This window comes from Cherax quadricarinatus, chromosome 53, assembly GCF_038502225.1.
Source record: "Cherax quadricarinatus isolate ZL_2023a chromosome 53, ASM3850222v1, whole genome shotgun sequence".
Classification (NCBI taxonomy): Eukaryota; Metazoa; Arthropoda; class Malacostraca; order Decapoda; family Parastacidae; genus Cherax; species Cherax quadricarinatus.
Window position 1 is genome coordinate 24,989,243 of NC_091344.1, and position 24,842 is coordinate 25,014,084.

Here is a 24,842-nt window from a genome sequence, read left to right on the forward strand (position 1 = left end):
TAAACAGACATGAATAAGTCAGTAAGTTTATTTAGGTACAGATAAATAAGTATATAAGTAATTTTATTCAGGGATTGGTACACATAAATGCAGTTACACAAATTATTATATATAGTAACATGTGTAAATTACATATAACCCCCCAAAAAAAATTCTGACAAAGTGACTTATTTAAATTTGGGTCTTAATATGTATCTCTTAATTGAAACACATTTAATGTATAATATGTCATATTTCCCTCTACATATATATATATATATATATATATATATATATATATATATATATATATATATATATATATATATATATATATATATATATATATATATATATATATATATATATATATATATATATATATATATATATATATATAATATATATATATATATATATATATATATATATATATATATATATATATATATTTATTTATTTATTTATATATATATATATATATATATATATATATATATATATATATATATATATATATATATATATATATATATATTTATTTATTTATTTATATATATATATATATATATATATATATATATATATATATATATATATATATATATATATATATATATATATATATATATATATATATATATATATATATGTAGAGGGAAATATGACATATTATACATTAAATGTGTTTCAATTAAGAGATACATATATATATATATATATTTATTTATTTTTATATATATATATATATATATATATATATATATATATATATATATATATATATATTTATTTATTTATTTATATATATATATATATATATATATATATATATATATATATATATATATATATATATATATATATATATATATATATATATATATATATATATATATATATATGCAATAAGATCACAGTAAACAGGTGATTTTAGAATATGCAAAACAACCACTCTGAAAGAATAGAGAAATTCCAAGCGTTTTCGTGACTACTCACATTATCAAGTTCCTTGATAATGTGAGTAGTCACGGAAGCACTTGGAATTTCTCTATTCTTTCAGAGTGGTTGTTTTGCATATTCTAAAATCACCTGTTTACTGTGATCTTATTGCATATATATATACATATATACATTGTTTAATAAATGTATGGAAGAGGGTAAGGTACCTAGGGATTGGCAGAGAGCATGCATAGTTCCTTTGTATAAAGGCAAAGGGGATAAAAGAGAGTGCAAAAATTATAGGGGGATAAGTCTGTTGAGTGTACCTGGTAAAGTGTATGGTAGAGTTATAATTGAAAGAATTAAGAGTAAGACGGAGAATAGGATAGCAGATGAACAAGGAGGCTTTAGGAAAGGTAGGGGGTGTGTGGACCAGGTGTTTACAGTGAAACATATAAGTGAACAGTATTTAGATAAGGCTAAAGAGGTCTTTGTGGCATTTATGGATTTGGAAAAGGCGTATGACAGGGTGGATAGGGGGGCAATGTGGCAGATGTTGCAAGTGTATGGTGTAGGAGGTAGGTTACTGAAAGCAGTGAAGAGTTTTTACGAGGATAGTGAGGCTCAAGTTAGAGTATGTAGGAAAGAGGGAAATTTTTTCCCAGTAAAAGTAGGCCTTAGACAAGGATGTGTGATGTCACCGTGGTTGTTTAATATATTTATAGATGGGGTTGTAAGAGAAGTAAATGCGAGGGTCTTGGCAAGAGGCGTGGAGTTAAAAGATAAAGAATCACACACAAAGTGGGAGTTGTCACAGCTGCTCTTTGCTGATGACACTGTGCTCTTGGGAGATTCTGAAGAGAAGTTGCAGAGATTGGTGGATGAATTTGGTAGGGTGTGCAAAAGAAGAAAATTAAAGGTGAATACAGGAAAGAGTAAGGTTATGAGGATAACAAAAAGATTAGGTGATGAAAGATTGAATATCAGATTGGAGGGAGAGAGTATGGAGGAGGTGAACGTATTCAGATATTTGGGAGTGGACGTGTCAGCGGATGGGTCTATGAAAGATGAGGTGAATCATAGAATTGATGAGGGAAAAAGAGTGAGTGGTGCACTTAGGAGTCTGTGGAGACAAAGAACTTTGTCCTTGGAGGCAAAGAGGGGAATGTATGAGAGTATAGTTTTACCAACGCTCTTATATGGGTGTGAAGCGTGGGTGATGAATGTTGCAGCGAGGAGAAGGCTGGAGGCAGTGGAGATGTCATGTCTGAGGGCAATGTGTGGTGTGAATATAATGCAGAGAATTCGTAGTTTGGAAGTTAGGAGGAGGTGCGGGATTACCAAAACTGTTGTCCAGAGGGCTGAGGAAGGGTTGTTGAGGTGGTTCGGACATGTAGAGAGAATGGAGCGAAACAGAATGACTTCAAGAGTGTATCAGTCTGTAGTGGAAGGAAGGCGGGGTAGGGGTCGGCCAAGGAAGGGTTGGAGGGAGGGGGTAAAGGAGGTTTTGTGTGCGAGGGGCTTGGACTTCCAGCAGGCATGCTTGAGCGTGTTTGATAGGAGTGAATGGAGACAAATGGTTTTTAATACTTGACGTGCTGTTGGAGTGTGAGCAAAGTAACATTTATGAAGGGATTCAGGGAAACCGGCAGGCCGGACTTGAGTCCTGGAGATGGGAAGTACAGTGCCTGCACTCTGAAGGAGGGGTGTTAATGTTGCAGTTTAAAAACTGTAGTGTAAAGCACCCTTCTGGCAAGACAGTGATGGAGTGAATGATGGTGAAAGTTTTTCTTTTTCGGGCCACCCTGCCTTGGTGGGAATCGGCCGGTGTGATAAAAAAAAAAAAAAAAAAAATATATATATATATATATATATATATATATATATATATATATATATATATATATATATATATATATATATATATATATATATATATACATATATTCTTTTTCTTTTTTCAACAAGTCGGCCATCTCCCACCGAGGCAGGGTGATCCAAAAGGAAAGAAAATCCCCAAAAAGAAAATAATTTCATCATTCAACACTTTCACCTCACTCACACATAATCACTGTTTTTTGCAGAGGTGCTCAGAACACAACAGCTTAGAAGCATATACGTATAAAAATACACAATATATCCCTCCAAACTGCCAATATCCCGAACCCCTGCTTTAAAGTGCAGACATTGTACTTTCCATTTCCAGGACTCAAGTCCGGCTATATAATAATAACCGGTTTCCCTGAATCCCTTCACTAAATATTACCCTGCTCATACTCCAACAGCTCGTCAGGTCCCAAAAACCATTCGTCTCCATTCACTCCTATCTAACACGCTCAAGCACGCTTGCTGGAAGTCCAAGCCCCTCACCCACAAAACCTCCTTTAGCCCCTCCCTCCAAGCTTTTCGAGGACGACCCCTTCCCCGCCTTCGTTCTCCTACAGATTTAAATGCTCTCCATGTCATTCTACTTTGATCCATTCTCTCTAAATGACCAAACCACCTCAACAACCCCTCTTCAGCCCTCTGACTAATACTTTTATTAACTCCACACCTTCTCCTAATTTCCACACTCCGAATTTTCTGCATAATATATACACCACACATTGCCCTTAGACAGGACATCTCCACTGCCTCCAACTGTCTCCTCGCTGCAGCATTTACCACCCAAGCTTCACACCCATATAAGAGTGTTGGTACTACTATACTTTCATACATTCCCTTCTTTGCCTCCATAGATAACATTTTTTGACTCCACATATACCTCAATGCACCACTCATCTTTTTTTCTTCATCAATTCTATGATTAACCTCATCCTTCATAAATCCATCCACCGACACATCAACTCCCAAATATCTGAAAACATTCACTTCTTCCATACTCCTCCTCCCCAATTTGTTATCCATTTTTACTTTATGTAAATCATTTGATACCCTCATCACCTTACTCTTTTCTATGTTCACTTTCAACTTTCTGCCTTTACACACTCCCAAACTCGTCCACTAACCTCTGCAATTTTTCTTTAGAATCTCCCATAAAAATCAGCACAGTATCATCAGCAAAAAATAACTTGGTTAATTCCATTTTGTATTTGATTCCCCATAATTTAATCCCACCCCTCTCCCGAACACCCTAGCATTTACTTACATATATATATATATATATATATATATTTATATATATATATATATATATATATATATATATATATATATATATATATATATATATATATATATATACATATATATATATACATATATATATATATATATATATATATATATATATATATATATATATATATATATATATATATATATATATATATATATATATATATACATTAATTTTTTTTATTAACACACTGGCCGATTCCCACCAAGGCAGGGTGGCCCGAAAAACAAAAACTTTCACCATCATTCACTCCATCACTGTCTTGCCAGAAGGGTGCTTTACACTACAGTTTTTAATCTGCAACATTTACACCCCTCCTTCAGAGTGCAGGCACTGTACTTCTCATCTCCAGGAGTCAAGTCCAGCCTGCCGGTTTCCCTGAATCCCTTCATAAATGTTAGTTTGCTCACACTCCAACAGCACGTCAAGTATTAAAAACCATTTGTCTCCATTCGCTCCTATCAAACACGCTCACGCATGCCATCTGGAAGTCCAAGCCCCTCGCACACAAAACCTCCTTTACCCCTTCCCTCCAACCTTTCCTAAGCCGACCCCTACCCCGCCTTCCTTCCGCTACAGACTGATACACTCTTGAAGTCATTCCGTTTCGCTCCATTCTCTCTACGTGTCTGAACCACCTCAACAACCCTTCCTCAGCCCTCTGGACAACAGTTTTCGGAATCCCGCACCTCCTCCTAACTTCCAAACTACGAATTCTCTGCATTATATTCACACCACACATTGCCCTCAGGCATAACATCTCCACTGCCTTCAGCCTTCCCCTCGCTGCAACATTCATCGCCCATGCTTCACACCCATATAAGAGCGTTGGTAAAACTATACTCTCGTACATTTCCCTCTTTGCCTCCAAGGACAAAGTTCTTTGTCTCCACAGACTCCTAAGTGCACCGCTCACCCTTTTCCCCTCATCAGTTCTATGATTCACCTCATCTTTCATAGATCCATCCACTGACACGTCCACTCCCAAATATCTGAATACATTCACCTCCTCCATACTCTCTCCCTCCAATCTGATATCCAATCTTTCATCACCTACTCTTTTTGTTATCCTCATAACCTTACTCTTTCCTGTATTCACTTTTAATTTTATTCTTTTACATACCCTACCAAATTCATTCACTAACCTCTGCAACTTCTTTTCAGAATCTATCAAGAGCACAGCGTCATTAGCAAAGAGCAACTGTGACAACTCCCACTTTATGTGTGATTCTTTATCTTTTAACTCCACGCCTCTTGCCAAGACCCTCGCATTTACTTCTCTTACAACCCCATCTATAAATATATTAAACAATCACGGTGACATCACACATCCTTGTCTAAGGCCTACTTTTACTGGGAAATAATCTCCCTCTTTCCTACATACTCTAACTTGAGCCTCACTATCCTCGTAAAAACTCTTCACTGCTTTCAGTAACCTACCTCCTATACCATACACCTGTAACATCTGCCACATTGCCCCCCTATCCACCCTGTCATACGCCTTTTCCAAATCCATAAATGCCACAAAAACCTCTTTACCCTTATCTAAATACTGTTTACTTATATGTTTCACTGTAAACACCTGGTCCACACACCCCCTACCTTTCCTAAAGCCTCCTTGTTCATCTGCTATCCTATTCTCCGTCTTACTCTTAATTCTTTCAATAATAACTCTACCATACACTTTACCAGGTATACTCAACAGACTTATCCCCCTATAATTTTTGCACTCTCTTTTGTCCCCTTTGCCAATCCCCAGGTACCTTACTGTCTTCCATACATTTATTAAATAAAAGCACCAACCACTCCAAAACTATGTCCCCACCTGCTTTTAACATTTCTATCTTTATCCCATCAATCCCAGCTGCTTTACCCCCTTTCATTTTACCTACTGCCTCACGAACTTCCCCCACACTCACAACTGGCTCTTCCTCACTCCTACAAGATGTTATTACTCCTTGCCCTATACACGAAATCACAGCTTCCCTATCTTTATCAACATTTAACAATTCCTCAAAATATTCCCTCCATCTTTCCAATACTTCCAACTCTCCATTTAATAACTCTCCTCTCCTATTTTTAACTGACAAATCCATTTGTTTTCTAGGCTTCCTTAACTTGTTAATCTCACTCCAAAACTTTTTCTTATTTTCAACAAAATTTGTTGATAACATCTCACCCACTCTCTCATTTGCTCTCTTTTTACATTGCTTCACCACTCTCTTAACATCTCTCTTTTTCTCCATATACTCTTCCCTCCTTGCATCACTTCTACTTTGTAAAAACTTCTCATATGTTGACTTTTTCTCCCTTACTACTCCATTTATATCATCATTCCACCAATCGCTCTTCTTCCCTCCCGCACCAGGTAAACTCCAGGTAAACCCACTTTCCTGTAACCACAAACTTCTGCTGAACACTCTAACTCTACATTTTTAAACCTACCCCATACCTCTTCGACCCCATTGCCTATGCTCTCATTAGCCCATCTATCCTCCAATGGCTGTTTATATCTTACCCTAACTGCCTCCTCTTTTAGTTTATAAACCTTCACCTCTCTCTTCCCTGATGCTTCTATTCTCCTTGTATCCCATTTACGTTTTACTCTCAGTGTAGCTACAACTAAAAAGTGATCAGGTATATCTGTGGCCCCTCTATAAACATGTATGTCCTGAAGTCTACTCAACAGTCTTCTATCTACCAATACATAATCCAACAAACTACTGTCATTTCGCCCTACATCATATATTGTATACTTATTTATCCTCTTTTTCTTAAAATATGTATTACCTATAACTAAACCCCTTTCTATACAAAGTTCAATCAAAGGGCTCCCATTATCATTTACACCTGGCACCCCAAACTTACCTACCACACCCTCTCTAAAAGTTTCTCCTACTTTAGCATTCAGGTCCCCTACCACAATTACTCTCTCACTTGGTTCAAAGGTTCCTATACATTCACTTAACATCTCCCAAAATCTCTCTCTCTCCTCTACATTCCTCTCTTCTCCAGGTGCATACACGCTTAATATGACCCACTTTTCGCATCCAACCTTTACTTTAATCCACATAATCCTTGAATTTACACATTCATATTCTCTTTTCTCCTTCCATAACTGATCCTTCAACATTATTGCTACCCCTTCCTTAGCTCTAACTCTCTCAGATACTCCAGATTTAATCCCAATTATTTCTCCTCACCGAAACTCCCCTACCCCCTTCAGCTTTGTTTCGCTTAGGGCCAGGACATCCAACTTCTTTTAATTCATAACATCAGTAGTCATCTGTTTCTTGTCATCTGCACATCTGCAAGATCACCACCCATCTAGAAACCCATCAATTACACAACCCAGGGCAACATGGGTTTAGAACAGGTCGCTCCTGTCTGTCTCAACTATTGGATCACTACGACAAGGTCCTAGATGCACTAGAAGACAAAAAGAATGCAGATGTAATATATACAGACTTTGCAAAAGCCTTCGACAAGTGTGACCATGGCGTAATAGCGCACAAAATGCGTGCTAAAGGAATAACAGGAAAAGTCGGTCGATGGATCTATAATTTCCTCACTAACAGAACACAGAGAGTAGTAGTCAACAGAGTAAAGTCCGAGGCAGCTACAGTGAAAAGCTCTGTTCTACAAGGCACAGTACTTGCTCCCATCTTGTTCCTCATCCTCATATCTGACATAGACAAGGATGTCAGCCACAGCACCGTGTCTTCCTTTGCAGATGGCACCCGAATCTGCATGACAGTGTCTTCCAGTGCAGACACTGCAAGGCTCCAGGCGGACATCAGCCAAATCTTTCAGTGGGCTGCAGAAAACAATATGAAGTTTAACGATGAGAAATTTCAATTACTCAGATATGGCAAACACGAGGAAATTAAATCTTCATAAGAGTACAAAACAAATTCTGGCCACAAAATAGAGCGAAACACCAACGTCAAAGACCTGGGAGTGATCATGTCGGAGGATCTCACCTTCAAGGACCATAACATTGTATCAATCGCATCTGCTAGAAAAATGAAAGGATGGATAATGAGAACCTTCAAAACTAGGGATGCCAAGCCCATGATGACACTCTTCAGGTCACTTGTTCTATCTAGGCTGGAATATTGCTGCACACTAACAGCATCTTTCAAGGCAGGTGAAATTGCTGACCTAGAAAATGTACAGAGAACCTTCACGGCGCGCATAACGGAGATAAAACACCTCAATTACTGGGAGCGCTTGAGGTTCCTGAACCTGTATTCCCTGGAACGCAGGCGGGAGAGATACATGATTATATACACCTGGAAAATCGTAGAGGGACTAGTACCGAACTTGCACACGAAAATCACTCACTACGAAAGCAAAAGACTTGGCAGACGATGCAACATCCCCCCAATGAAAAGCAGGGGTGTCACTAGCACGTTAAGAGACCATACAATAAGTGTCAGGGGCCCGAGACTGTTCAACTGTCTCCCAGCATACATAAGGGGGATTACCAACAGACCCCTGGCAGTCTTCAAGCTAGCACTAGACAAGCACCTGAAGTCGGTTCCTGACCAGCCGGGCTGTGGCTCGTACGTTGGTTTGCGTGCAGCCAACAGTAACAGCCTGGTTGATCAGGCTCTGATCCACCAGGAGGCCTGGTCACAGACCGGGCCGCGGGGGCGTTGACCCCCGGAACTCTCTCCAGGTAAACTCCAGGTACATCCACGCACATTCAAGCATCCCAGTTTTATGAAGTTTTTCTTCTTCTCTTTTTTAGTAAATGTCCACAGGAGAAGGGGTTACTAGCCCGTTGCTCCCGGCATTTTAGTCGCCTCATACGACACGCATGGCTTACGGAGGAAAGAATCTTTTCCACTTCTCCATGGACAATAGAAGAAATAAAGAAGAACAAGAGCTATTTAGAAAAAGGAGAAAAACCTAGATGTATGTATATATATATATATATATATATATATATATATATATATATATATATATATATATATATATATATATATATATATATATATATATATATATATATATATATAGATAGATAGATATATATGCATGTGCGTGTCTGTGAAGTGTGACTAAAGTGTAAGTAGGAGTAGCAAGATATCCCTGTTATCTAGCGTATTTATGAGACAGAAAAAGACACCAGCAATCCTACCATCATGTAAAACAATTATAGGTTTCTGTTTCTGTTTCTGTTTCACAGTCCATATATATATATATATATATATATATATATATATATATATATATATATATATATATATATATATGTCAGAAGCGCGCTTACACTAGTTATAAAACTGCAACATTAACACCTCTCCTTCTTCTAAGACTATAATGCACCAATTAACACAGCTAGAGTTGTTTAAAATTGGCACGAAGAACAAGAAAATGAAATCGACCACTTGGATTGCCCCCCCCCCATCACTGGATCTAAATATTACCAAGCATCTGTGGGGTCAACTGGGACACCAAGTTAGGAACACATTTCCTCCACCGTCGTTTTTGAATGAGTTTCAACAGGTCTTATACGAATAATGGCTTAAAATTTCCCTGGGTACTATTCAAATGCTATATACCTAGAGAGGGTTTCGGGAGTCAACGCCCCCGCGGCCCGGTCTATGACCACTGACCAGGTTTCATGGTTGATCAGGGCCTGATTAACCTGGCTGTTGCTGTTGGCCGCACGCAACCCGACGTACGAACAGCAACCCGGCTGGTCAGGTACTGACCTGAGGTGCCTGTCCAGTGCCTGCTTGAAGACAGCTAGGGGTCTATTGGTAATCCCCCTTATGTATGCTAGAAGGCAGTTGAACAGTCTTGGACCCCTGACACTGTGTTGTCTCTTCATGCTAGTAGCACTCCTGCTTTTCATTGGAGAGATGTTTCATCGTCTGCCAAGTCTTTTGCTTTCATAGGGAGTGATTTTCGTGTGCAAGTTTGGTACTAATCCCTCTAGGATTTTCCAAGTATATACAATCATGTATCTCTCCCGCCTGCATTTTAGGGAGTACAGGTTGAGGAACTTCAAGCGCTCCCAGTAACTGAGGTGTTTTATTTCTGTTATGCGCGCCGTGAAGGTTCTCTGTACATTTTCTGGTCAGCAATTTCACCTGCCTTGAAAGCTGCTGTTAGTGTGCAGCAATATTCCAGCCTAGATAGAACAAGCAACCTGAAGAGTGTCATCATGAGCTTGGCATCCCTAGTTTTGAAGGTTCTCATTATCCATCCTGTCATTTTTCTAGCAGATACATCATTGATACAATGTTATGGTCTTGGAAGGCGAGATCCTCCGACATGATCACTCCCAGGACATTTACATTAGTTTTTCGCTCTATTGCATGATTGGAATTTGTTTTATAATCCGATATAGTTTAATTTCCTCACATTTTCCGTATCGGAGAAATTGAAACTTCTCATCATTGAACTTCATATTGTTTTCTGTGGCTCATTTAAAGATTTGGTTGATGTCCACTTGGAGTCCTGCAGTGTCTTCAATAGAGGACACTGTCATGCAAATTCGGGTGTCATCTGCAAAGGAAGATACGGCACTGTGGCTTACATCCCTGTCTATGTCAGATATGAGGATGAGGAACAGGATGGGAGCGAGTACTGTGCCTTGTGGAGCAGAGTTTTTCACCGAACCAGTTCCTCGACGAATTGGTGCTGTTTTACCTGAAGTTTACCTGGAGAGAGTTCCGGGGGTCAACGCCCCCGCGGCCCGGTCTGTGACCAGGCCTCCTGGTGGATCAGACTCCGTACTGAAAATCAAAAATGTTAAATAAGAAGTGTATATATATGTATATATATATATATATATATATATATATATATATATATATATATATATATATATATATATATATATATATCGTGCCGAATATGTAAAACTGGTCAATTAGCAAGAACTCATTTAAAATTAAGTCCTTTCTAAAATTTTCTCTTATACGTTTAAAGATATATTTTTTCATTAATGTTGATATAAAAATTTGTAATTTTGCACCAAAAGGAACTTAGAAAACTTACCTAACCTTATTATAACAAGAACAATTTATTTTAGCCTAACCCAACAAAATATATTTTATATACGTTTACAATAATTTAGTACTAAACAGACACAATCAAATATATTTTTTTTCGTTAGGTTCAGAATGATTTTGGCGAAATTATTGCATACACAAATTTTCACTTGTCCTATATGGCAAGATGAGCGTTGCTATTTAAGCCAAAATCGCAAGTTCTGCCTATTCGGCACGACATATATATATATATATATATATATATATATATATATATATATATATATATATATATATATATATATATATATATATATATATATATTTTTATTTTTATATTTTTTATATTTTTATAATGAACTGCGGCATGGCCGAGGATCGAACCCGAGCTACTTTAACCTGCCTTGTGGGAAGTAAGTCAAAATTCACGGTGCTCTAACCACTGGACCATAGACCATACAATTTTACAAATATCATGTACCTAGCGGGACTAGGTATGTTTCATGATGCGGGGACATACGTGGCCATGGTAAGCTCAGAGCTAATTTTCATTCTCTAGTTTTGAAGGTTCTCATTATCCATTCTATCATTTTCCTAGCAGATGTGGTAGATACATTGTTGTGACCTTTGAAAGTGAAAATCTGACATTTTCACTCCCAGGTCCATCACATTAGATTTTCGCTCAATTGTGTGATTGAAATTTGTTTTATACTCCGATCCAGTTTTTATTTCCTCGAGTTTTCCAAAGCGGAACAATTGAAATTTGTCTTCATTGAACTTAAAGATCTGGTTGATGTATCCTTTGTAATTTAAACTATGTATGATAATTGAACTTGTGTACCTAGACTTAAATACACTTACTAACAGGGATCCCAGTGAAAATTAACTAAGGATCCCAATATAAATAAGTAAAGGATTCCAATGGAAATAAGTCACTGTCTGACTTTTTTGGTTTATTCTTGGTTCTCTACACATATGCTGCTATGTATGATAATCTATGTAAACTAACTTACTAATTGATTTTATTAGGTTCACATAATGTACTTTTTATGTGCCCATAAAACCTATGTACTTGTAGAAATAAAGTTTATTATTATTATTACTTTTATGTCCCCTCAGGACCATTGTACCAAATATTTGTTATATATGCAGTGCCTAAATACAAAATGGACTTACCTACCTACCTACCTAACCCCTACGGGTTTACCGCTTCCATGTGAATATACAATCGTTGTTTAATTGCATAATTTTTATTTTGTATTGCCAGTTTTATACAGTTTTACTACATGATATTGATTCTCAATATATTCCATCATCCATTAAGGATCCTAATGGAAATAAATCACATTGTTTGACTATTGAATCATCCTGAGTTTTTATTACTTCAGGTTACTAATAGATTAGAAACAAAGAAAGTACTGAGTGGGTGTTAAAGCTTGGGTACATAGGTGGTCATTGTGGGTGGTTGAGTGGGCGGTTTGAGTAGGTAGGCCAGTTTTAGGTATGGGCAGTACCAGTGAATGTTCGGGGTTTTGGCGTGGGTGGGTTTTTGGAGTGGGTGGGCGGTTTTTTGGCGTGGGTGGGCATTTTTGGAGTAGGTGGGTGGTTTTTTTTGGAGTGGGTGGGCTGTTTTTTGGCGTGGGTAGCCGGGTTTTTTAGAGTGGGCGGCACCAGTGGATGAACGGGTGTTTAGCGTGCGTGGGAGAGTTTTTCGAATGGGCGGCACTAATGGATAAGCAGATTTTTGGGGCGAATTTTTGGCGTGAGTGGATGGAGGGGCTTTTGGGGTGACCAGAGGGTGATTTTTGAAGTAGGTGGAGTAGTTTTGGGTGATGGTGGGTGGCTGGGTGGGCGGCGCGAGTGCAAGCTTCAGTACTCACCTAGTATACAGGACACCCGCCGCCCTCTCTGTCTACCTGACACAACCGTGTATACACTCGTCCATACACCATATACATACTACCAACCATCCATACTTACATGTATAAGTATACCTTATATACTCTAGTGCTCATTTATATTATAATAATGACTTAATAAGCACACATGTGACTATATATGAGAGTATTATACTCAGGCTTTTGTTCAAACCTCCAGCGCTGCCTTTTATTACTCATTAATATTCTTTTTGACATGGGTGCTTTATTACAGGAGAGAGGATCGTGATCCAAGGAATTGGAGCTTCTCTCACTTTTTCTTGGATCAAACCTGATTTATCTCATTCAGGCATTGTTCGAGTCTTGTGGGTTTAGCGCTGCTCCCCCGTTGTTAAGAATATATATTTTGAGAAATATTATTTTATATTAATGTTAAACTACTGTGAATAATTCACTTGTTACTTTTAGATGAAATACAAATCTAAAGTTTTAAAATTAGTGAAAAGTGGTGTGTCCATGACTGGAGGGGCCATCTGAGGACCCCAGTCGAAATTAGGTCATTTTGACTGACTTTTTGGGGTTATCCTAGGTAACCTACACATATTCTTTCATGTATGACAATTTATGTAACTGTATTTATGTGTACCTGTACCTGAATGAACTTACTAGTGCATTTTTTTTTAAATTTCTAAGATCTGTTAGTTCAAATTCAAATTCAAATTTTTTCTTTCTTTATGCGGTGCAAAAAAAATCAGTTTACATGTAATATAACATTGTTAGGCACAAAAGAAAGTCACTGACAGGCACAGAATTTCTGGCAGACTAATAATCTTAACACTTAAGATTATTTAAGAATTAGTAAGAATTTAGGTACTGGTACAATTATCATAAATATAGTTTAACATATGTGTAAATTACCTGAGTTACTTAACTATTTTAACCTTTAAGGTCTAGATAATAAGATATTACAACTCAATCAGTATAAATAAGTCAGTTTGACTTTTTTGGATTATCCTAGTGGTAATTTACACTATGTATAATTGTATTTATTATGCTTTATAACCCTTGTAGGTTTAATGCTTTGCTTCTTTTATTATTATAATAATAATTGTACATATGTGTAGTACCTGTGTCTAAATAAACGTACTTACCTAGGATAACCCAAAAAAAGTCAGATAAAGTGACTTATTTCCATTGGGGTCCTTATAACAGACTTTTAAGTAGGATTTTTTTTATACAGTTTACTATAATCATATGTACAATAGGAAAGGTAGAAAATGAACAGTAGTACAATTTCAAAAGTATGATTTATTATTTCAAACTGATTCAGTGATCTTCAGTTTTGTGGAGTGATTGAAAAGTGATAGTGAAGATACAGCAAGTTACTTAGTAAAGTAAGTAAATTTAGGCATAAGTACAGTTATCATTATCTGTAAAGTAATATGTCATGAATGTCAGCTAGGCCTGCGCACCTTGTACATATACTTGTAGAAATAAAGATTATTATTATTATTATTGAACCAGAGAATTGTACTACTTTCCAGGATCAGTTCTGAATGCCTCATTTCTCACTCCCTGTATGACCTTTCAGGTTTAATGCTTTCTCCATAAATATAATTTTTTTTTTTTCAACAAGTCGGTCGTCTCCCACCGAGGCAGGGTGACCCCAAAAAAAGAAAGAAAATCCCCAAAAAGAAAATACTTTCATCATCATTCAACAGTTTCACCACACTCACACATTATCACTGCTTTTGCAGAGGTGCTTAGAATACAACAGTTTATATAATTATCTACATTAATTATCTACATTAATAAGTATTATAATACATAAATATATACAGTGGACCCCCGGTTAGCGATATTTTTTCATTCCAGAAGTATGTTCAGGTGCCAGTACTGACCGAATTTGTTCCCATAAGGAATATTGTGAAGTAGATTAGTCCATTTCAGACCCCGAACATACACGTACAAACGCACTTACATAAATACACTTACATAATTGGTCGCATTGGGAGGTGATCGTTATGCGGGGGTCTACTGTACTTTTTTTTAATTAAAAATATTACTGTATTGCATATATTAAAGGTATACAAGGGTTGGAGTTCGTAATGATTTAATCTAGCATGTCTTTACACCTCTGCAAAAGTATTTATTTATTTTAATAAATTGTTCACAATATTTTTAATTTCTAGACACTAGGGTAGCAGTAATGGTATACAATACTGACAAGTTGTTGAATAAGACACGTGAGTAGTGAAGTGAAACTCTTCAAAGGTATATCAAATGTGCAACACCTGGGTATCTTCATTTTGAAAAAGTTTAGCCAATTATTGGCTTTATCAATTCAGTACAGAAGTTATTTGAAGGTGCTGAAACTGGAGTCAGTAGAAGACAAGGTAATCAGTCCCTGAGTCTAGGTGAAGACTGTGATGGTGAATACCTTCATCTAGACTGAGAGACTGATTACCTCATCTTCTACTGTCTTCAGTTTCATCACCTTGAGATAACCTCTGCATAGAGTTGGTTAAGCCACTGGTTAACAACAAGTCTTCAGAATAAAGATACCCAGGTCTTTAACATGTCTAATTCAACACCTGTATGTGGAGAATGTACCTTCCAGTTACTGGCAAGTCCCACTACTGTTTAATGTGAATGACTGATTGATATGCATATCACATAGTGTTGTGTGGGAAATTATATACGATGATTATATAGAAGTAGACAGCAACCGCCCAGGGAGGTACTACCGTCCTGCCAAGTGAGTGTAAAACGAAAGCCTGTAATTGTTTTACATGATGGTAGGATTGCTGGTGTCCTTTTTTCTGTCTCATGAACATGCAAGATTTCAGGTACGTCTTGCTACTTCTACTTACACTTAGGTCACACTACACATACATGTACAAGCACATATATACACACCCCTCTGGGTTTTCTTCTATTTTCTTTCTAGTTCTTATTCTTGTTTATTTCCTCTTATCTCCATGGGGAAGTGGAACAGAATTCTTCCTCCGTAAGCCATGCGTGTTGTAAGAGGCGACTAAAATGCCGGGAGCAAGGGGCTAGTAACCTCTTCTCCTGTATATATTACTAAATGTAAAAGGAGAAACTTTCGTTTTTCCTTTTGGGCCACCCCGCCTCGGTGGGATACGGCCGGTGTGTTGAAAGGAAAGAAAGATTATATAGAAAACCTCTTAATTTTAATATGTATTATTGCTCTCTTTTCAAACAGCCTAGAACAATATGATTCAGATTTTGTAAAAAAAAAAAATTTTGCATTAATCTTGTACTATATGTAAGATGTCTACATGCATAATTGAAGTGACATACAGTAGAATCCCGAATATCAGCTGTAATCTGTTCCAGAAGGTCTGCCTAAATTCGAAACAATATTTCCCATAAGAATTAATGTAAATACAGTGGACCCCCGCATAACGATCACCTCCGAATGCGACCAATTATGTAAGTGTATTTATGTAAGTGCGTTTGTACGTGTATGTTTGGGGGTCTGAAATGGACTAATCTACTTCACAATATTCCTTATGGGAAAAAATTCGGTCAGTACTGGCACCTGAACATACTTATGGAGTGAAAAAATATTGTTAACCGGGGGTCCACTGTATAATTAATCCCTTCCAGACACCCAAAAATATTAACAAAAAATACATTTTTTAAAGATTAATTATAGTTTTACATACACAAAACAATGAGAACTAAATAAAATAAATAAATAAATGAACATTTAAATCACTATTTTTTTTTTTTTCAACAAGTCTGCCGTCTCCCACCGAGGCAGGGTGACCAAAAAAAGAAAGAAAATCCCCAAAAAGAAAATACTTTCATCATCATTCAACACTTTCACCACACTCACACATTATCACTGTTTTTGCAGAGGTGCTCAGAATACAACAGTTTAGAAGCATACACATATAAAGATACACAACATATCCCTCCAAACTGCCAATATCCCAAACCCCTCCTTTAAAGTGCAGGCATTGTACTTCCCATTTCCTGGACTCAAGTCCGACTATATGAAAATAACCGGTTTCCCTGAATCCCTTCACTAAATATTACCCTGCTCACACTCCAACAGATTACCTGGAGTTTACCTGGAGAGAGTTTCGGGGGTCAACGCCCCCGCGGCCCGGTCTGTGACCAGGCCTCCTGGTGGATCAGCGCCTGATCAACCAGGCTGTTGCTGCTGGCTGCACGCAAACCAACGTACGAGCCACAGCCCGGCTGATCAGGAACTGACTTTAGGTGCTTGTCCAGTGCCAGCTTGAAGACTGCCAGGGGTCTGTTGGTAATCCCCCTTATGTGTGCTGGGAGGCAGTTGAACAGTCTCGGTCCCCTGACACTTATTGTATGGTCTCTTAACGTGCTAGTGACACCCCTGCTTTTCATTGGGGGGATGGTGCATCGTCTGCCAAGTCTTTTGCTTTCGTAGTGAGTGATTTTCGTGTGCAAGTTCGGTACTAGTCCCTCTAGGATTTTCCAGGTGTATATAATCATGTATCTCTCCCTCCTGCGTTCCAGGGAATACAGGTTTAGAAACCTCAAGCGCTCCCAGTAATTGAGGTGTTTTATCTCCGTTATGCGCGCCGTGAAAGTTCTCTGTACATTTTCTAGGTCGGCAATTTCACCTGCCTTGAAAGGTGCTGTTAGAGTGCAGCAATATTCCAGCCTAGATAGAACAAGTGACCTGAAGAGTGTCATCATGGGCTTGGCCTCCCTAGTTTTGAAGGTTCTCATTATCCATCCTGTCATTTTTCTAGCAGATGCGATTGATACAATGTTATGGTCCTTGAAGGTGAGATCCTCCGACATAATCACTCCCAGGTCTTTGACGTTGGTGTTTCGCTCTATTTTGTGGCCAGAATTTGTTTTGTACTCTGATGAAGATTTAATTTCCTCATGTTTACCATATCTGAGTAATTGAAATTTCTCATCGTTGAACTTCATATTGTTTTCTGCAGCCCACTGAAAGATTTGGTTGATGTCCGCCTGGAGCCTTGCAGTGTCTGCAATGGAAGACACTGTCATGCAGATTCGGGTGTCATCTGCAAAGGAAGACACGGTGCTGTGGCTGACATCCTTGTCTATGTCGGATATGAGGATGAGGAACAAGATGGGAGCTAGTACTGTGCCTTGTGGAACAGAGCTTTTCACCGTAGCTGCCTCGGACTTTACTCTGTTGACGACTACTCTCTGTGTTCTGTTAGTGAGGAAATTATAGATCCATCGACCAACTTTTCCTGTGATTCCTTTAGCGCGCATTTTGTGCGCTATTACGCCATGGTCACACTTGTCGAAGGCTTTTGCAAAGTCTGTATATATTACATCTGCATTCTTTTTGTCTTCTAGTGCATTTAGGACCTTGTCGTAGTGATCCAGTAGTTGAGACAGACAGGAGCGACCTGTTCTAAACCCATGTTGCCCTGGGTTGTGTAACTGATGGGTTTCTAGATGGGTGGTGATCTTGCTTCTTAGGACCCTTTCAAAGATTTTTATGATATGGGATGTTAGTGCTATTGGTCTGTAGTTCTTTGCTGTTGCTTTACTGCCCCCTTTGTGGAGTGGGGCTATGTCTGTTGTTTTTAGTAACTGAGGGACGACCCCCGTGTCCATGCTCCCTCTCCATAGGATGGAAAAGGCTCGTGATAGGGGCTTCTTGCAGTTTTTGATGAACACAGAGTTCCATGAGTCTGGCCCTGGGGCAGAGTGCATGGGCATGTCATTTATCGCCTGTTCGAAGTCATTTGGCGTCAGGATAACATCGGATAGGCTTGTGTTAATCAAATTTTGTGGCTCTCTCATAAAAAATTCATTTTGATCTTCGACTCTCAGTCTGGTTAGCGGCTTGCTAAAAACTGAGTCATATTGGGACTTGAGTAGCTCACTCATTTCCTTGCTGTCATCTGTGTAGGACCCATCTTGTTTAAGTAGGGGCCCAATACTGGACGTTGTTCTCGATTTTGATTTGGCATAGGAGAAGAAATACTTTGGGTTTCTTTCGATTTCATTTATGGCTTTTAGTTCTTCCCGCGATTCCTGACTCCTAAAGGATTCTTTTAGCTTAAGTTCGATGCTTGCTATTTCTCTGACCAGTGTCTCCCTGCGCATTTCTGATATATTGACCTCTTTTAGCCGCTCTGTTATTCTTTTCCGTCGCCTGTAAAGGGAGCGCCTGTCTCTTTCTATTTTACATCTACTCCTCCTTTTTCTTAGAGGAATAAGCCTTGTGCATACATCGAGTGCCACCGAGTTAACCCTTTGACTGTTTCAGGCCCCTCTCTGAAACTGTCATTCTATGTCGCTCAATTTTTGAAAAAAAAAAAAATTATTTTTTCTTATGAAATGATAGAGAATCTTTTCCCGATGGTAATGACACCAAAAGTTCGAAATTTGGTCGAAAACTCGTGGAATTATGCTCCCGCGAAGTTAGCGGTCTCGGCGACATATGCCTATCGGCGATTTCGCCGACTTTGAGCCCAATTTTCAGCCAATTCCATTGTTCCAGTTGACCAAACTCATAGCTATTTCTTTAGAACTCCATTTTATCTATCAGCTGAGTACAAGAAACCTCCCATTTACTAATTTGGACTACCCATTATGGTGGTCAGGAATTGGCAATTTGGCCAATTTCATGCAAAATAAAAAAGATGCCAATTTCAAAATAGGGTCCAGAATAAACAAGGTAGACATTCGTGGCACTAAAATAACATATGCTCTGTTCATTAGTCACATCTCTAGGCCCCTCTTATATTATTATTGCTTTCTATTTTGATTTTTTATTCATACAAAAAAATACAAAATTTACTGTTATGCAGACGACTGCATTATTGTAAAAATGGTATAAATAATATCAGTGCACTAGTGAAAGAATATTAGACTCCCCAGTTGACGTGTATTGGACGTGTGGTGTGATTTATGTACTCTTGAACATTGGTAAAAATCGAACATTTCCGCTACTTTGAGCTCAGTTTCAAGGTCGTTTTCATCGTAAAAGTAATGAAAATCATCTCTATTTCTGTAATATGTTTTCCATTTTATCACCTAAGACCAAGAAAACGCGAATACAACGATAAATACTATACGAAAATACACGTCAAAGTCGGCGTTTTATTCCAAAAAAACGATCAGTTTTTTTTTTCTCATTACGCAATGTGTGCTGCAGGATTTTTTTTATGTGGTGCACACTGATCACACAGACCCATTCTCTCACATGTGGGCCTACCAGCTTTCTCCCACTTGATTTGAAGCCGCTAGAATTATTGAGTATATATACGTCAGAAACATTGGCTCGTAAGACGTATTTATACGTCGAAAACAGTCAAAGGGTTAATCTGTTCTAGGCATAAGTTTGGGTCTGTGTTGCTTAGTATATCTTCCCAGCTTATATCGGTTAGGACTTGGTTTACTTGGTCCCACTTTATGTTTTTGTTATTGAAGTTGAATTTGGTGAATGCTCCCTCGTGACTAGTCTCATTTTGTCGGTCTGGGGCTCCACGCATACATGTCTGAACCTCAATTATGTTGTGATCTGAGTATATTGTTTTTGATATGGTGACATTTCTTATCAGATCATCATTGTTAGTGAAGATGAGGTCTAGTGTATTCTCCAGTCTAGTAGGCTCTATTATTTGCTGGTTTAAATTGAATTTTGTGCAGAGATTTAAAAGCTCGTGTGAGTGTGAGTTTTCATCAGAGCTGCCTCCTGGTGTTATTACTGCAACAATATTATTTGCTATATTCCTCCATTTTAGGTGCCTTAAGTTGAAATCCCCCAGGAGCAAGATGTTGGGTGCAGGAGCTGGAAGATTTTCCAGACAGTGGTCAATTTTTAACAGCTGTTCCTGGAATTGCTGGGATGTTGCATCCGGAGGCTTGTAGACTACCACAATGACTAGGTTTTGGTTCTCGACCTTTACTGCTAAAACTTCCACTACGTCATTTGAGGCATTAAGCAGTTCTGTGCAAACAAGTGACTCTGCAATGTACAGGCCAACCCCCCCCTTTTGCCTGTTCACTCTGTCACATCTGTATAGGTTGTAACCTGGGATCCATATTTCGTTGTCCAAGTGATCCTTTATGTGGGTCTCAGTGAAAGCCGCGAACATTGCCTTTGCCTCTGCAAGCAGTCCACGGATGAAAGGTATTTTGTTGTTTATTGCTGGCTTTAGACCCTGTATATTTGCAAAGAAGAATGTTATCGGACTGGTGGTATTGTTGGTACTGGGGGGGGGATTTTTTTTCCGGCATTAGTATCTGTATCTGTTGGTTTGGAGTGGAGGCCATCGACTGTGGTTCCACTCCAGGAATGACTGGATTTGGTGTACGATTTCTGCCATTTCCTGCCAGTTTTTTTTCCTTCCTGGCACTAAAAAACCTCTCCCTCTTGAGTGGCTGTGGCTACCCAGGTTTTCCCATGGCCTGGATGTTTTGTATCTTTTTGTCCCCTTTAGATGGTATGCCTGGCAATTTAAGTTATAGCACAGTCTTTCCTGTACTGAAGAGGTACACATTTCAGGGTGAAAAAGCTTACAGGAAGGGAGTTTGCATTTTCCTGTTGTCATATGGGCATGACATTTTCTAGATCGTCAGGTCCCAAGTACCATTCGTCTCCATTCACTCCTATCTAACACGCTCACGCACGCTTACGGCTTATGAAAGACAGGGAAGAGGAGAGAGGGTGGACTGATTATTGTTTGGAAGGGAATCCCCCTCCTTAAGGACTTCAGGTATCAAAGCCCTCTTTGGGGTTACTTCCCTCCCTGCCTGCTACACTCCCTCCCTGCCTGCTACACTCCCTCCCTGCCTGCTACACTCCCTCCATGCCTGCTACACTCCCTGCCTGCCTACTACACTCCCTGCCTCCCTTCCACACTCCTTGTTTAGCTGCTACACTCCATGCATGCTTGCTACACTCCCTGCCTGCCTGCTACACTCCCTGCCTCCCTACTACATTCCCTGTCTCCCACACTCCCTGTTACTCTCCGTCCCTCCATGCTACACTCCCTCCCTCCATGCTACACTCCCTGCCTCTCTCCACATCTTTCTTTGGGCCCATGGTGGCTTATTTCACAGTCGCACTTAATAAACAAGCACAAAAACCAATGGATTTTAAGGAAATGTTTGGATGAATGCTCGGAGTATATGCTCATTCACCAAGAGACACAGGGAGACTGACTCATCTATGCCTGGCGTCCCAGTGGGAGGCGGGCTTATGCATATAATACAGCCAATTTGTGAGGCACTGGCCGAAATATGGAGCAAAATTTCCACCCAAAAACTGGCCAAAATACGATTTGGCCAATAAATGCAGCTGCCGATATTCGGGGTTCCACTGTATCTGCATCGTGACTTGACCCCAAGTGAAGATTCATTTAATTTCCACATTCATTCTTTTAAGCTCAAGTAATAAAATAAAAAATGCTGTATCATTTCTTAAAAATAATAATTCAAAAGTACCAAAAGATACTTGTAATTTGAAGTTCTGGCATCTTTTGTTAGTTTGTCATGGAGAATTTTTTTCCTTGTTCACTTCTTCTTTTCTGCTCTAGTTGTAAAACTGAGTTAGTTGAAGAAGTTAGTTCTGTCGTATGAGTGTCAATGGGAAGGCTCTTGACGTTTTTTGTACTAGGACAGGATTGCTGGCCTTTTCCTTGTCTAATAAACAAGAAAAATGGCAGAAAAATCTTATAAAGTTTTACTGATTTTCAGAATATATGTAGTTACCTTTGCTGTGCATTTCCTAATCCTGTAATATTTCTTTCTTGCTGTATAACCCTTGTGGTTTTTAGCGTTTAGTTATGTTTATAATAATTATTATATAATGTAATATTTCTTTTCCATCCTAGGCCTTGTTTGAGACTGGGTCATGAATGTGGTGATCTTTGGAACTACAGATAATGCCTAGATTATGCACATAACCTACTAAGAACTCCACTGCAAAAGATCATTTACATCACACTTGCACTTGTTTGGATAAAGGAACTTTCTATGAGCTTCATCCAGGAATGAACTGGACCATCTGGTCATTGGGCGATTTTGCATTGGTTGTAGACCAGTAGGAGCCACATGCAGCTTTAAATGCTTTATGAGAAAAAAATAACATATCTAATTCTCTACTTGAGCTGATTAGCTTTTGGTGTGATTGAAAATTATCTAGATACAGTAGTAGTTAAGGTTTATTGAATCTAACAGTTAAGAAATGAGAAAGTAATGTGAGTGTGTCCTAGTTGCAAGTAGAATCTTCTAAGATTTACTTATCATCTTAAATATTGTAGTTGAAGTATGACAGTCCTCGATGACGCACTGACTTTCTTGGGTTATCCTGGGTGGCTAATCCTCCGGGGTTAAAAATCCGAACGAAATCTTATCTTATCTTATCTTATCTTATAGCCGATGAGTAGTTAAAAAGAAACACACGGCTAAAGGGGACTCTTTGTTAATATTACATCACATCTACCCGAGGCTTTATTAGGTACATAATGTTACTTTATAAAACCTCTTGTTAAATGTTGTACTACTGAAGGTCTACTTTTGCTGTACGTGTCTTTTTTAACCAACATACATGTTCATAAGACAAAGAAAAGTTCAGCAATTCTGCCAGAATACAAAATGTTTAATAGGCTTCTGTTTCATACTCTTATGATAGGATGATGGTACCTCCCTGGATGGTTGCTGTCTGCCAGTCTACTGCCTATATAGTATTAGGAAAAAGTCACTTGTGTGGTATGAGAAACATGGTATTTAATGAGAGATCATTCTTCACATTACAGTAAACTCTCCTGTAAAGCTCCTCTATATAGTTGATTTATTTGTAAATGCTGTTGAAAAAAGTGCTATTCAGTTGGATTTACTCTTTTTCAGTCACATTTACAAAAAAATATTATATAGAGAAGCTTTATAAGAGAGCTTACTGTACATAATACAAATTTTATTAATGAGTTCATTGTCAATACCAATTTTTAAGCTTTTCTGGATTTTCTGGCCAATAACATTTTGAAATGGAAAAAATTATAATGCTAAAATAAAATCTGCATTATGGTCCCATTAACAACTGTTTTAAAACTAACATATAATTAATATCTGACTTGTTTATGAGGCACTGTTGTCTTATTCTGGTAGCCATTAATTTTGCAAGGATTTGTATAATAAGATTTTCTCATGGTTTCAGGCATTTGATGCCATGTGTCCATTTCACAAGATGTGTGTTCACAGTAAGGAGGTTAAGTCAGAAGAAACTTATCACAAAACTATTGTTCATGGCAATAAAAAATCTAATGTTATTAAAATAAAAACAGAAGATGAAGTTGAGAGCCCTTGTGTTGCAGAAGAAGCATATTCAAATTCCCAAGGAGAGAGACTGGCTGAAGACCCACCTGTAGAAAGTTTCTTGTCTTTCATGCAAATAAAAGAGGGTATGTTTTATGTACAGCTTTCATTTTTATTGGAAAGTTATATAAATTTTGTAACTGTCATGCAATTTTTTCATTAAATGCTTTGGCATTTGTTCTTATTAAAGTGTATCAGTTATCATATAAGTTATCATATCAGTTATCATATAATTTATTGTTCAGACATATCGGATTGCCTTATTTTTCAGAGCTAGGTTATGCAGGCTATTACCTCGAGTTGGTTCTGTCACAAACTGCTGTATAAAACAATCTGTGACAACCTTTAGGTAGTTGGACACAAAGTTTCCAGTCAATGATTTTTAATCAACTTGGCCAGAATTAAAATCTCCAAAGATTACTACATTTTTATCCCTTGAGACCTTAGGAGTTTTGTCCCAGAGTAGTTTACCTTGGCAGTTTTCTAAGATTGTGGGGATTGTGTTAATATGTA

General features: G+C 38.1%; 1 protein-coding gene across 1 annotated transcript in view; it reads left to right on the top strand.

The window, feature by feature from the left end:
- The first annotated feature begins 13,001 nt into the window (after positions 1-13,001).
- The window catches only part of LOC128692196 (uncharacterized), a 31,150-nt gene continuing 19,309 nt past the window's right edge, over positions 13,002-24,842 (top strand). The window contains exons 1-2 of the mRNA XM_053781269.2: positions 13,002-13,097; positions 24,172-24,415. Of these exons, the coding sequence (XP_053637244.2) occupies positions 24,184-24,415 (232 nt within the window). The 5' untranslated portion in view covers positions 13,002-13,097; positions 24,172-24,183. The remainder of the gene's footprint in view (positions 13,098-24,171; positions 24,416-24,842) is intronic.